Raw genomic sequence first — 14022 nt, forward strand, 5'->3', positions numbered from 1 at the left:
TCTGTACATTTTCTCTGATGAGATGTAAATGCAGGGAGGAGATCTGACACATTACAGCAGTTTCCGTGTTCTTTAAAGGTAAACATTCAAAGGTGGGACATTAGTGTGTTACATTTAATGTTTACACATCAGTGTGTATTAATGAAGTGATTGGCTGACTAAAATATTTCAACAGTGATCAGTCAAAGTACGATTACAAGTTGAATCAAGTTATTGAAATGAGGGACTACATTCAGCTGGAAAGAAACATGAATAGAAATAACTCATGAGTTTTAGATTATTCATTTGTATTACTTCTAAAAGATCATCCCAGCTTATTGTCTGTTGCCTTATTTTCTTTTCATTTCTATGACATGACTGCTACCATAAATAAATGAACTTGCATAACTTTCAGATCATTCACTGGATGTGGCATTGAGTACATCACAAAACGGAAAAGTATATTCCGCAAAATGCGTTCCTCTGATGAGATGGAGTTAGTCTTGCGTATTTATTTCCAACATTTTGGCTAGGCATGTACCTGTCGCACATACTTAATAAACACAAGATTATTTTCCAGAATTCCACTGAGTAGTTTTTGCCATTAAACACTAAAAACGAAAAAAAAAAATATCAACCATTCACTATTAAAAGACTTTAATTATTTGGAACACTAACATCAGGAATGTTTACTTGAAAAGGTTTCTTTCCACTTCAGTCCATCTTCAAACCTGTTACACTGTATTCCACTGACTAGTATTACAAATTACACTGACATGTTTCCTCATACTTGTAAAAGATAGAACTACAGTAAATTGTTTCACAAAGTGTTTGGAAAAAACATATATAAGAAATCATTCTTTCCCTCTTCTTTTATGATGAAGCAGAAGCTTAGTTTTAAAGTAACAAGAACAGTCATTATAGAGCTAAATATATTTGACATATTTAACCTCACAAATAAATAAATATATACAAGGGAGGTTACAGCATGTCAACTACAAAGTAGAAGCTTTACATTGTAGAACTGAGAGCATTCAAGAGATCTGACACAAAACAGTTTAAGATTACTACATGGTAGTAAAAAAGAGAAAAAAATCTTAATTCACTAAAAATATAGGTAGCTGTACATTAAATTGATAGTTAGATTACAGCTCAGCTTCAGTTAGGATACTGTGTTTGCTTTTTATTTATATTTTACTGATCTATCGTGTATTACTGATTCCTCATTTTTTCAGGAATGTTTGGTTTTCCTTCACTTCTGATCACCTTAATCAGGTAGAAATCTCACAGTAAGCTGCTATGTGAATGCTATTATCTACAGTAGTTAAGCAAGTGGGATGATAAAATGTAAGTTCAGTAAATGCTTGTACATAATCTCTCCCTAAAATATTTCCCTTACTAAAGATCTCTGACAACACTCATCCCTGTTAATAATTACATTTTAAGTGAATTGGGTTGACTTTCATTCATACCACCATGTATTGCAAGTATCTGCAGTTATGAGACTGAGGTTTCGTTAAGGTCCGTGTAACGACAGCAGTGTTTCTGGACAGAATAAGATCAGGACATCCTCCTCCTCCCACCAGGTGTTTGCAGCCAGGGAAAATATGCCATTTGTGCGGTCACAGCATTAAACGATCTCTGCACGCAAAAGCACGTGCAAAGAGCAAAGAAAGGCACAAATCCACTTCCCTAATCACTGAACATCCACCTGCTTGGCAACTGAAAAATCTCAGCACAATTTTCTGGACACCTTCTGAATACAATTAATCAAATACTTGGCTAAAAATATTTTGTTTAGAGAAAAAGTGCCTTTTTTAAAAACAAAAATTTCCATTAGGAGACATTCTCCTCTGAAGACAGTATTTGAAAATACCTTTGATGTTTTGGCCCATGCCTTCAGCGTCAGGCACAGCTACAATTTTTTAAAACCTGTCATGGGGCAAGACATGCTTTGTGAGGAGATGCACTTTTGGCAGTCATGCCCCCATGGTAATGTATCACACATTTATAGAGATTAAAACAAGTAAGCATTTTATGCTCTTGTCTGTGCTCTGCACACACACAACTCAGTGTTGTTATGCACAGAGTATAATGATGTGAAATTCCCTAATGTTGCCTGAACACTGTTTAAACTCTATGCTTCCAACAACCTCAGTCAAGTCAACAAACAAGGGAGCAGGAGAGGGATACTGATAACGTTTTGTGCCCGGAAAGATGTTGTTTATTTATTACTGGCAAATGCATTCCAGCTTATTCTAATGTTGCAATGCCATCTGATGGAGGTGTCTATACATACAGTATATCTGAACTACTGAGACTGACAAACAAACTCATGGGTTTACAAAGTATTCATCTTGTATTTAAATACTTAAGTTTTAGCACCATTTGTAGTTCTTAGATTGTCTGTGGTACACATTGTGGTTTCCTCTGTCATATTTACTGTGTGCATTGCTATAAAAATACATGTGGAGAGACATCTAGCTATCTATTCATATATCTATCTGTAGTGGAATGTCGTCTATTTTGTTTAGCGAAAAAGAACATTAAACATAGAATTGCGGTGGGAGATGCTGCATTTCGTACATACCAATCAATAAATGCTGAAATGTGGCTTTGGGTAAACTTCAGATTTACCTGTGTACTTGTTCTGCGGATATGCCAATGATACCCACAACTGTCTGTTTCCATACACAGAAATGGGCTTAAAATTTGCAAGAGTTACTAGCGACCTGCACACCCTTCTCGGGCAGCAGATCTATGTAATAAGTGTGTTTCTACATACAAGGATACAAAATAGCCTGAATTTACAGCACATACTGTTTTGGTAAGCAAGATTTGCATGATAAGGTCTATTTAGTAAAAAATGGTTTAAAATAACCCTTTAACACTAGCGTTAGGGTTTTATTCACTTACAAATAAAAAACACACAGCACTAGACAGTCAAGAAGCAAGAATGTAACAAGTGTCATAGGGAAAATCCGTATTTTTCAAGAGAAAAAGACCACCAGTAAACTGTTCAATAAGAACTTGCCTATACTGCATGACACGTCTGCTGTTTTCTCCAGGAGTCAAGAGTTTCTTCTGTTTGGACTACATAATTTAGAGTTAGGCTTGTGGCTCTTCAGTCTTAAGAAATATTTACACAGGATTACAATTAGCTGTCCAGTCATCATGGTGGCTGACACACATTTAAGAACAGCTCAATACCATGGTGGAAATTTGTCTTTTTCCACAACAGTAAAAAGGTAGAGAAATTGGTCCTTGAGTGGAAGCTGTTAACAGAAGAACATTATAAACTGGGAAAAAAACCCTAAACAGGTCACATTCTATGACATCCAGTATTCTCAATTCCAGGCAGAATTTTTGTCTTCCTTTGGTTTACAAAATTCAGAAGCCCACTCAGAATTTTGTGCTGTGACTAAATGTGTCAGACATGATGATATTTTTATAGAAGTTGTCGGAGTGAGGATTGCAGTATCCCTTGACTTTGTCAATAACCTGGTGGACAGGGATGATTGATGTCTGTTCTCCATCCTCTTGGGAAAATTTTGAAGATGGCTTGTCAAGAAAAACATTCTCTAGAAAGATGAAGAAACAACAAGAAGTTAGGCCTTCTTAAGCAAACTCGTAGTTTAAGAGGTGTGTCACTCCCACACAGATATGCCTTCAATGGCCACTACTGATGAATGAAATTACTGCCCTAAAAGCCAGCAAACAACCTTTTGGCTTGGCATTGCTTCTTGTAAATTCTTTTGAGATGCCTGGTGTTGTGGACATCTTGAAATTATTGTGGGCGTCTTGATAATTTCTCATGAAATTATGCCCCTGTTCCTTTGCCTAAAGTGTAACTGACTCCTACGACCTTTTAATATACTAATTTACTGCTGATGCTTTGAATCTTACAAACTAAAAACATTTTGATAGCACTGGAATAGGGGTGACCTCCATAACACCCGGTAAACAACATCTCCATATAATGAAGTAGTGGAAAATGACAGTAAATGGATGCAATTATTTTAACAGTGGAGGTCTTAGGCTACGGATGGAAATAATGTACTTTGTGCAGAGATTTAGCAGAAGATGACTTGCATCTTCAAGCAGATAACAAGAGCTGAAACTGGCCTAAACTTTGTGCTTGCCTAGCATCACTTTCTTTTTTCCATATTGTAGAGGGTACGGACTGAACAACCGTGGGGAGGAAAAGATGCAGAAAACTGGCATCCTTTCAGAGTTCATGTGCTATAAATCATGGGTGGAGCTTAAGAGAAAAAGGAGCAAAGCAATTCTCAGCCGTGCTGGGAAAGTCTGCTTCAGCGTTGCTGTTTGGAGAATGGTCAGCAGGTAGAGCTCATGTAATGAGCAATGAGAAGGAGAGAGCCTGTATCTCATTTTCTCAAGTACATTGTCCTAATGAGATTTCTTATGTCTTCCACTGTAGTGAATAAAGCTGGAACTAATTCTCTTAACCTAGGCAAGGTTTGGACCATCGCTAGCCAACAGTAAGATGGAGTATCCTGCGAAGCAATGTTTTCTACAAGTGAAGTTTTTGATGGCTGTTTACAAGACCTTGGTGAAATCACCTTCAAAAATTCCTTGGTAAAGGATCGTTTAAGAATTTAGCATATTACTTAAACTATGATTTCATACAAAACTTTTTTCATATAGAAATAAATTAACTAAAAATAAACAGAAAAGTAACCCGCCCCTGCAGAAGTCCTGATATCAAGGCATAAAAGAGTATAAAATGTTGCAAAGAAGAAATGGATTACAGAGTGAGAAATCAAAACAGTTTCACTCATGAAAAGAGAAACAGGCATGTTCAGGCATATCAGGATGACTTTTTCAAAGCACGCAAGAATGTCTATGAATTACAGCAAATAACTCCATGTCCAACAGCAAACTGCTGAGTACTGTGTGCCTTTCAAATGTATGCATTCACTAGCCAATGGTACTACATTCTGAAGTTTTTCTACATATTGAATACCTTATTGCAAAGACAAAAAGTTAATTCTCAGTCTTTAGGGAAAGTTTTTGAAATTCCTTACAAATATATACATTTTTTTTCACAAGGCATCATTACATCGTTAAATGGCAGCTATTTCCTCATGAAATGTGCATGCACAGGAATTATGCAAGGCCTCTGAAACCAGCAGTGCCCTCTTTTTTGTTTAGCTTAGTGGGCTTCACACCTAAGTACAGGGTTAAAATCCTCTATCACTGAAGTAAATGGGAGTTGTACCACCCAATTCTCTGCAGAAATAATCTTAACTTCTAATTCATATAAGTGCTATATATGGTATTTAAGTGCTATCTACAAGATTATTTCAGACTTGTAGACAGCAGGGCCACAAGATGGAGAAGTGATTTCTTTTGTCCACACAGTAGGGCCCACCCAATATTTATTTTCCAATCGGTGTGTTCTGCAGCCAACCAGCAGTTCACAGCACAGCTTTCAGGCATATATAGTTTGTCATTCAGAGTCATTTTGGGTGTGACTGGATATGAAAAATCAAGGGCTAGAAGACTAATTCCATAGTGGCCATAGACCAAACAGAAATACAATATCTTAAAATTCCTGTAATAACTTTCAAAAATACTAAAAAAATTTCTAGGAATTGATCAGATTGTTTTTGCTTTTTAATATACGCTTTGTGTATAGGTGTTTCAACTTAATCTAATTGCCCCAGACTACTGTACACAGGCATTAATGTCAGGACATGGTCTGTTTTCTAACATGGCATCTTTCCAATGCTTCATGCCCCATGCAGAGTGCAGATGCCCAGAGCCTGAAGCACGCTTACCCTTTGATTCTGCATCAATGGCGCAAGATGTAACAGTGAGAAACAAGCAGTGCTTCTGATTAGCAAAGCCCTTTGCGTCAGTGAGGACATCATGCAAGTGGCATCCCTCCACCCTGTTCAAACCATGCATTCAGCAAAAGCAATTCTCACTTTACCTGTAATGCTCCACCACTGATGAGGAAAGGGCCTTAGAAGACATTATCTATACCACAAACACACGAATGCTTGTGTCAATTCCAGGGAGCACGTTAGAACCATATTAACAAGAGTTGCCAAAACGTATAGCTGTTACATTATTTGCCTGCAATTCAGCTAAGACATCAAACTGAGAAGTGTAGCTGCATTAAAAATCGGAATCTTAATGTTATTTTCTATTTTTTTAATACATGAGACGATATGTCAGTATTTTAAAACCTAAGATTAGCAAAAAATCCTTTGGAGTATCACAATAAAACGTGTGTTTTCAGAGGTCAGAGCAAAATGTGTCAGAAAAATGTGGTAGTCCCTTAATGTCCAATAAACTGTCACATTACAAACTATGATTACATTACTAACTGCAGGCCTTTTTAGGAAAAAATTTATGCATGGGATTAAGCTCACCAATTTGAAGAAAGTACATGAGCTTGTTCCTAACTTCAAGTTTCTGTGAACTTACTTCTTCCTATCTGGAACTGTTTTATTGTTGTGTTTCAACCACGCATTACAAAAACTCCAGCTCTAAGTCTCTTTAATTGTCAGAGTCACGAAAAGCCCTGAGTTCAACAAAAATTTTAAGCATATTTTTATCACTAATCCAGATCCCAAGGGTCTGAAGGTTGATCTGCCACGAGTACAAATGGAATTCTCTGTCTGCAGAACAGAGAATGTTCTGCAGCGGGAAGGGCGCAATGCTCTCCTCCTTTACTACTAAATTAATCGTAGCACTGCGGTCGGTGGATATTATAAACGTTGTTCATGCAAGACTGCTGACAGAAGTGTCCCTTCATAGGAGAGTGAGCTGAAGACAGCTTGATCAGGGCAGCTGGGTGGGTGGCACCCCGGTGAGGCGGGTGCCAGCCGTGTCCTCCCAGCGCAGCTGCGAATGGCAGTCCTGTGAGCAAACTCCGGGGAATTTCTAAGATACAGCTTGTTTTTACTGTATTCAAAGCAAGTGTACTTCATGTACATTCTCGATAACCAAAAAAAAATTTACACTCCTAAAATACCTGATGCACAGCTCCTCATGCTAATGGATGCATTGAATATTGTGAAGTGAGAAAACAGCAATGTAGTTCTTAAAAAAGGGGATTTCTAGACAGAAGTTGTGTACCTAACTGAACCAGGTAATGATCATCAATAAAAAAATAAGGTTTTTCCTGGAAACTATGCCACATATCAAGACAGGAAACTGTATCATCATAAATGAGACATTGAGGACCTCTGAAAATAATTTATACTTAAGAAACAACATAACTTTCCTTCCAGTAAAATCATGTATTTCTTATCTAAACATTGCTTGCAACACACTTTAAAGCAAGTAAACACATCTTTGGGTTAAATATGTGGGCAGATTTTATTTCCATCATGTTTTAGAAAAGCATTCTGTGATAATGTTATGTGACTTTACACAAGACAAAACATAAATTCACAAAAACGTAGTAACAAAAAAATCTGAAGTGATTTTCTGAAATATTATCTCACACATCTGCAAACAGATTTGCAAATCATTTCAGCTCCTCTCTTTTTTTGCTCCTTTAAAATGCTCTTATAATGAGCACATTTTTATGGCATGAGTGCAATACAGATGATGCCTTTTATTACATACACCAATGACATCTAAATAAATAAGCAGTAGATGTGTTATGTTATTTGTAGAAGGGAAAGACAATGCATACTCCGGGAACACAGTATCAATTTCCAAGTAGCCTCCATTTGCCTCTCTATCCATAAATGTGCTACAATTAAATGGAAGCAGTTTGACCAAGTGAATCAACTGTGGACTTGGGTTCAGAAGACTTGATCCTTATTTCCAGCTGTGCTGCTAACTTTCATGTTACCTTGGACACTGAACATCATCTCCCTGTGCTTTGGTTACTCTGTGTTTACAATGGGATAAAAAGACTTACCTTCTTCTAGCCAAAGAGGTGAAAACGCTATAAAAAAGTAAGGTTTGCTTTCTTCACACCTACTTTGTTTAGTATGGGAATATACCCAGATCAGAATTATATACTGGATGTACTGTATGTTTGGTTAAGATTCTTATTAAACCGTAACATATATTTTAAAAAAGCTGAAACTATATAAATTGGTGAAATTTTCTCACATTAACCTTTGGGAAGAAAACCCTATTGTACCTTTAACACAAAACTACTTATTTACAGATGTACTGTGTTACAGTGCAAGAACTCACCCGTATGGCTGTTTCGTTTGCAATATGTATTCGTTGTAGATTTTGATTTGGACGTTAAGTAGGTTGAATTGGAGCCGATGGAACTAGAGGACAGGGATTTCCCAAGATTATCAGAACTCTTCTTTATAATATTGGTTGCTGTTTTGCTCCAATCTAAAAATGATTGAAAAATTTTACATAAATTACCATAGGTAGTAAATTTACTCAGTTATGAACATTTCAAGCATTAGATACACTTCTTCATGTTGTTTATAACAAACGGCCTATCCTTTTCCTGTCAGGTAGCCTCTTTGGTTCTTAAGAAATACAAGAATTAGTCCAACTTGATTTACTTTGCTGTTTACCACAGCAGTTAAAATTGGTGGCTCTAACTCTCTAATGATAATTTGGCTGGATGGCAGAACTGTAAGATCTGGCTTTCCAGGATGCAGGAGAGCAATGAAGATCTGTAGCAGTATAAGGATGCCAGAGTTTTACCACCTGAACAGAGAAATCCAGAGAGATAGTAAAGGGACGGATAGGAGCATTTACAGAGGTCTTATCATTTCACAGCTTGATCTGCTGAGGTAGATACTACATATTAGTGGATTTGCACTTATAGGGTTACAGGGTTTATCATATTGGTGCAATATTAATTAATAATAATGGTTATTCAGTAATTTACATCTGACGAGTTTTGTCTGAACTATTAACACAATAGGCTCTTATACTGGAACAACTTTCAAAATTAAATTAAATGACTAACACCAATAAAATTACTGAGGAACATTCTCACTAAAAAACTCATCACAAGTGTCCCAATACCAGTAGAATAAATGTATCTAACTACTTTTGTATCATATACTTGCAGGTCAGTACAGATAGTTTCACACTTTAGTCTTGATACTGTTATTCACTGTATTGCAAGGAAATTCACAAAATGGAAGAGAAGTCCAAACCAAAGACACACGGGCCACTTTTGCCTTAAATCAAGACAAATATTTTATACCAAGTCATTGCTATAGGGTATAGGTTACTATTTCTCTGATCTAGCTATGGCAGTGTTGCAAGGCTTTGGCTTGTTTGCTTCTTCGCTTAATTGTAGCATGCCCTAAAGTACATTTCAATTGGACAGGTATGCAAGTTCACATTTGGCTTATATTTCACTTTTCTGCCTGCAAACTGTGTCAGGTTCATGGAGAATAAAACCAGACGGTGGTGATGGACTGGTTAATGCTAGGCATAATGACAGCACATTAACTGTGCCACTGAAGTACTCCTATCCTTCAGGTTTTTATTTCTGTTATACCCAGAAGCTGCCCACCAGCAGCATAAAAATCTGGAAATAATTCATCCACCTGTGTTTGCCAGTTCAGGAGTTACAGCGGGAACCACATGGAAACTGAACATATGAAACAATCTGGATGTCTGATCTGAATGAATATGCTTTTCCTAATTTGTATTAACTCTCTGAAATCACGAATCAGGTTTTCTTACTACAAAGTGAAAGCATAAATGTTTTATAGTGTGCAATGAGAATGTATTTCCTAAAAAAACCAGAGCAAAACAAAGCAAAAGTCTTGGTGGCAAAGCAGTTACTTATAATCTTGAAACAAACCTTGGATGCCAAGAGAGAAAGGACACAAGGGTATTTGGGGCGCTGTTATTATCTGGGCTAGGCTAGCTTACCTTACTAGGCAATGAGCTTGTGCCACCCTACATCAACTCTCGATTTCAACCCTCGTCACTGAGCAAGAACCATATGAGCAAGAATTATATGGTCCAAAAACATTACATCAGACAACAAAGCAAGATCCAGTCATCTAAACACAGGAGTCTAATGCCATCCGAGATGGCCAAACGTGCAGGAGACTATAAGCACAGTGTCCCAAGTGTTGCACTTCGAAGTGTCCAAACCAACTGCTCTCCTTTCTCTCTGAGATTCACAGACAAAGATGAACTTCAATTCTGGAACCTAATCAGGTTCTATCTGCTAAAGGAATCTTCTACATTTTGGAGTCTCTAATGATCTCTCTGAATTATATAGTGAAGGACAGAACAGTCTGAAAAGGCAAAGATAAAAGCAAAAGACCTCAGAGTATTTCTATCTGTCTTTTAACAAATTGCTCCTACATCAACCTAATAGTTCACACAATTCAGTCAACACACTGTCGTGTAGGAGAAAAGGAATAAGATTGGCTTTTGAATGAAAGAGTTTGAATCTCTGGACCTTTATTTAATTTTTTTTAGTTTGCAGGGTCCAAATGGCCTTCCAAAACCTTGCTTATAGCCCCACAAAATTTACCAGCTTTCAGTGGAAAACTGAAAGAGAAGATTTGAGAATTTTTATGGAGTGATATCTGAAAAGTCCCTTGGCATTTGTTAGTACTGAAGTGACAGCCTATGATTAATTTATTTTTCCATATCTCTGGCTTACATAGTATATTAAAAATAACTTGGCAAGCTGTTCACCTGGACTTTTACGGACTACTGCAGCATCTAAGGAGGGGAGCTGTGAATTGCTTTTACCTGAATTGTCTGCCAGCCGGAATCTGCCACAACAGAGATGTCTTCTCCATTGTTTCTGTACGTTTTCTTTCATAGCACAATGGAATACAAATATAAATAAACCTGCGACAAAAGCAAATAAACAACAAATGAAGCATGTATTTATAAGCAGACAAATAGGTTAACTAAAATCTGCTAACAAAAGACCATGAAGTACAAGCGAAGGAAAATCATCTTAAAGTTTTCTTACTGTCATCTATGCTTCAGTTAAGAGGTATGGAAATTGATTAAAATTTTGCCATCCTCTAGCTGCTATGTAAGTGCTTGTGACATCAGAAGAGAGAGAACTGGAGCCCTTTTATTGACACTGTTGATTTAGATCCTGCTCAGTGTGGATCTTCTAATTTTTTATTGGCTTAGAGGAAAATAATTAAAAGGTTTTGTCTTTGGACAAAATGAATACTTTGCAACAGCAAGAGCCAGACTGCAAAGTAAACACAGACACTGTTATATTAGCAAGAAGGTATTTTATCTTATTCTGTTCCGTATCTACAGAACTGTGGGCTGCATTCTTTTAAAACCGGTCTTGTAATTGGCACTAAAGAGTGCCCTGAAAAAGCACACTTGGATGTATAGCCATCACATGCAGGTACTTGAAATGATTATGAAAATGGTAAGTGTATGTTCACAAGTACTAATTAGGTGTCCAGCTACTTACTTCTGAAGAAAATTACTCAGTTTGTGTATGCAATTGCAATTAATGTGCTTAAGAATGTTTTTGTAGAGATCATGTTTCTCATGCAATTCTATAATCTTTATTTTCAAGACAGAAGATAAGCATCTATCATGTAGTAAAGGAGGTCTTAACTGGGCGTATGGTATGATTTCATCATTCTACGGAGATACTTTGGAGCTAAATATAGAAGTTGGAAATCTCATATGCTCCTAGCACTTCCCCAGCAGGCACTGGCTGTGGAATCTTCCATCGTTCTCCAGCTTGGCCTGTTCTTGTTCTATCATTATTCACTGGAAGAGAGCCAGCCCGGGGCTGAACACCTGATGGCAAAATGTTACTGCTGAATCCCTCATGGTTATATCTTAAACATGAATAAATGCTACATAATGTGGGCGAACAGGGTTAAGTGCCATCCTTTACGACTGTTCCTTTATGGTCATCAGGAATAGCTCCATATACTAATGCCTACTAAAGTTCAGCTGGTAGAAGACAAGGGCAGGGTATAGCTCGGAAGAAAATGCTTTGGAGCATAAAATTATCCTCTCTTCTCCAAAGTGGTGAGGTCTACTTTTGCATGAATGCTCGTCATTGAACTAGACTTGTATTTGCTTATAGCCATCAGGCCAGGCTGCAACCACTGAGATCAGTTAACTTTAGGTAAAGGTTGTGTCATGAAACACATTTTTTGCAATGTTTTTCAAGAGCTGCCGTTGAAAAAAAAGGAGAAGCACAATTTAAGGCAGGCAAACATACCTTAAATGCTCCCCCTAAGCAAGCTCTGTTGAATTATGGCTACTATGTTTGCGTTTAGTAAAATATTTCTGTGTGTGATTTGTTTTAAGCACAGAGTAATTCCAGTGCAGTCACTAGCAGCTCTTACAGGCTTAGAGTTATGCAGTTGTTTGTGGCTCAAAGTACCTCCTAGGACTCCTGTACAGCTACAAACTTACTAAATTTATGCTTAATTAAATTGTGGTGAACGTTTGGAACATTGTGAATGGTTAAAAAAGAAAATACACATGTCTACAGTAATACAAAACAAACGTACTGCATTAAGTACTTTGTCTTTGCCCCGTCTGGGCTTGGTCTCTGAAATTTTTTTCTCTGTACTTCATTATTCATAAAGTTTACAATGTGCTTCAGTAATATAGCTTTGGTTTTGTTTCCTAGAGCCAAATCAGACCCTAGGCTTGGCTCTAGCTTGGCTCTGACTTGAAAGTATTTGGCTTGCCCAGGCATATATATAAAATGAGCAGCCAGAAAAGAGATGTTCCCAGATTTTTTCTCTGAGCATCAAAGAGAGAAAAATCATTTCCTATATAGATGAAATAGCAAAGTACAGTAACGCCAGTAGTTTCTGCAATTTACTTTTTCACTGCCAGTGCACAGAAAACTAGGTTGATGGAGGCTGCTGGTACAGCTTAAAATACTACTGCAGTTTTCAAAAAACTTGTGAGAGAGAATAAACATATTTACTGGTGGCTCAATAATGAAGTTCATGCTAACACTGATGAGAGACTTGCCATACTGAACTGCTTTTTGCTGCTAGGAAATGCTTCCTGATACAAACCCTAAATTTTTCTTTGCTCCATTCCATCCCCTTACTGCTACATGTGCATTACATCAGTTGTACGTGATTTTAAACATCTTATTTTCTTGTTCCTTTAGCTTTGCCTAGCTCTTTCTGCACAGCAATAAGCATTTTGAGACACAGGATAGTTTTCTTCCTGTGCTTGATGTGACAGGCCTGAACATATACTGTGCCATCTTTGCTACCACAATCCATGAAAAGCTCATCAATCTTTTTCTTTCTGCATTAACTCCTCAGGTTTTTCAGCTTCATTTTCTGACTTGACTGCCTTCCAAATATTCATTTTCCATTGAACAGTGCTACTACCCCACAGAGACTTCAGCAGTGGTGGTCAACTTTGTGTGCACTCCGCACATACAAGCTTAATTGATTGCACTGGAAATTCTGGTTTCAGAGAACTTCTTGAATTTGATCCTTGGCATGCTCTTCAGAGCTTAAATCTTTTTTCATGTTCTTCCCATACTTCCAATCTCTCTAGGCCCTTCTGAATTTCTAACACAGGCACATTTCAGCAAATACTTCATTATGCTGCTAAGGGAGTATCAGAATCTGTTCTTTGGAAAAAAAGTCTTTAGTAAGAACACCACATCCAAACAACTTTTGCCATTTTGCCTAGCATTTTAGATTGAAACGGAACCAAACCAAAAACCACAACATTATTCTCTTTCCACGAAAGCTCAATAAATCTTTTAATGCAGTAAATATGTCTCAACTGTAACAGATAAAATCCACACAGAGTAACATTAAGTACTTTTTCCATAAAGGGAAGATATTTTGCTGACCCTGGGAAAATTTATATATTATCTCAATATTTGTGGGGCACAACACAAGCTCCTCCAATGACATTCTTGGGTTTGTTTTTTCTTATGGTTCTTTTTTGGGCAAATTTATTTTTTATCTCAATATGTGTGTGGTGTAACACAGGGCTCTCCAATGACCTTCTTGGGCTTTTCTTTTTGTTATGTTTTTACTTGGTCTTTATTAGCGAGTAGGGCAAGCGGAGGTGGAGATTCTTATGTCATTTGGTACATACGTA

General features: G+C 37.2%; 1 protein-coding gene across 5 annotated transcripts in view; it reads right to left on the minus strand.

Annotated features, from left to right (window-relative positions):
• Positions 1 to 453: 453 nt before the first annotated feature.
• The window catches only part of ADGRG6 (adhesion G protein-coupled receptor G6), a 114708-nt gene continuing 101139 nt past the window's right edge, over positions 454 to 14022 (minus strand). For 4 of the 5 annotated variants that reach the window (XM_075413917.1, XM_075413921.1, XM_075413919.1 and 1 more), the window contains 3 exons: positions 10681 to 10782; positions 8173 to 8325; positions 454 to 3560 (listed from right to left, as the gene is read on the minus strand). In XM_075413917.1, the coding sequence (XP_075270032.1) occupies positions 3382 to 3560; positions 8173 to 8325; positions 10681 to 10782 (434 nt within the window). In that variant the 3' untranslated portion in view covers positions 454 to 3381. Of the gene's footprint in view, positions 3561 to 5938; positions 5986 to 8172; positions 8326 to 10680; positions 10783 to 14022 lie in introns of all 5 variants that reach the window. The other variant, XM_075413920.1, reaches the window with a different exon arrangement.

This window comes from Opisthocomus hoazin, chromosome 2 (assembly GCF_030867145.1).
Source record: "Opisthocomus hoazin isolate bOpiHoa1 chromosome 2, bOpiHoa1.hap1, whole genome shotgun sequence".
Lineage (NCBI taxonomy): Eukaryota > Metazoa > Chordata > Aves > Opisthocomiformes > Opisthocomidae > Opisthocomus > Opisthocomus hoazin.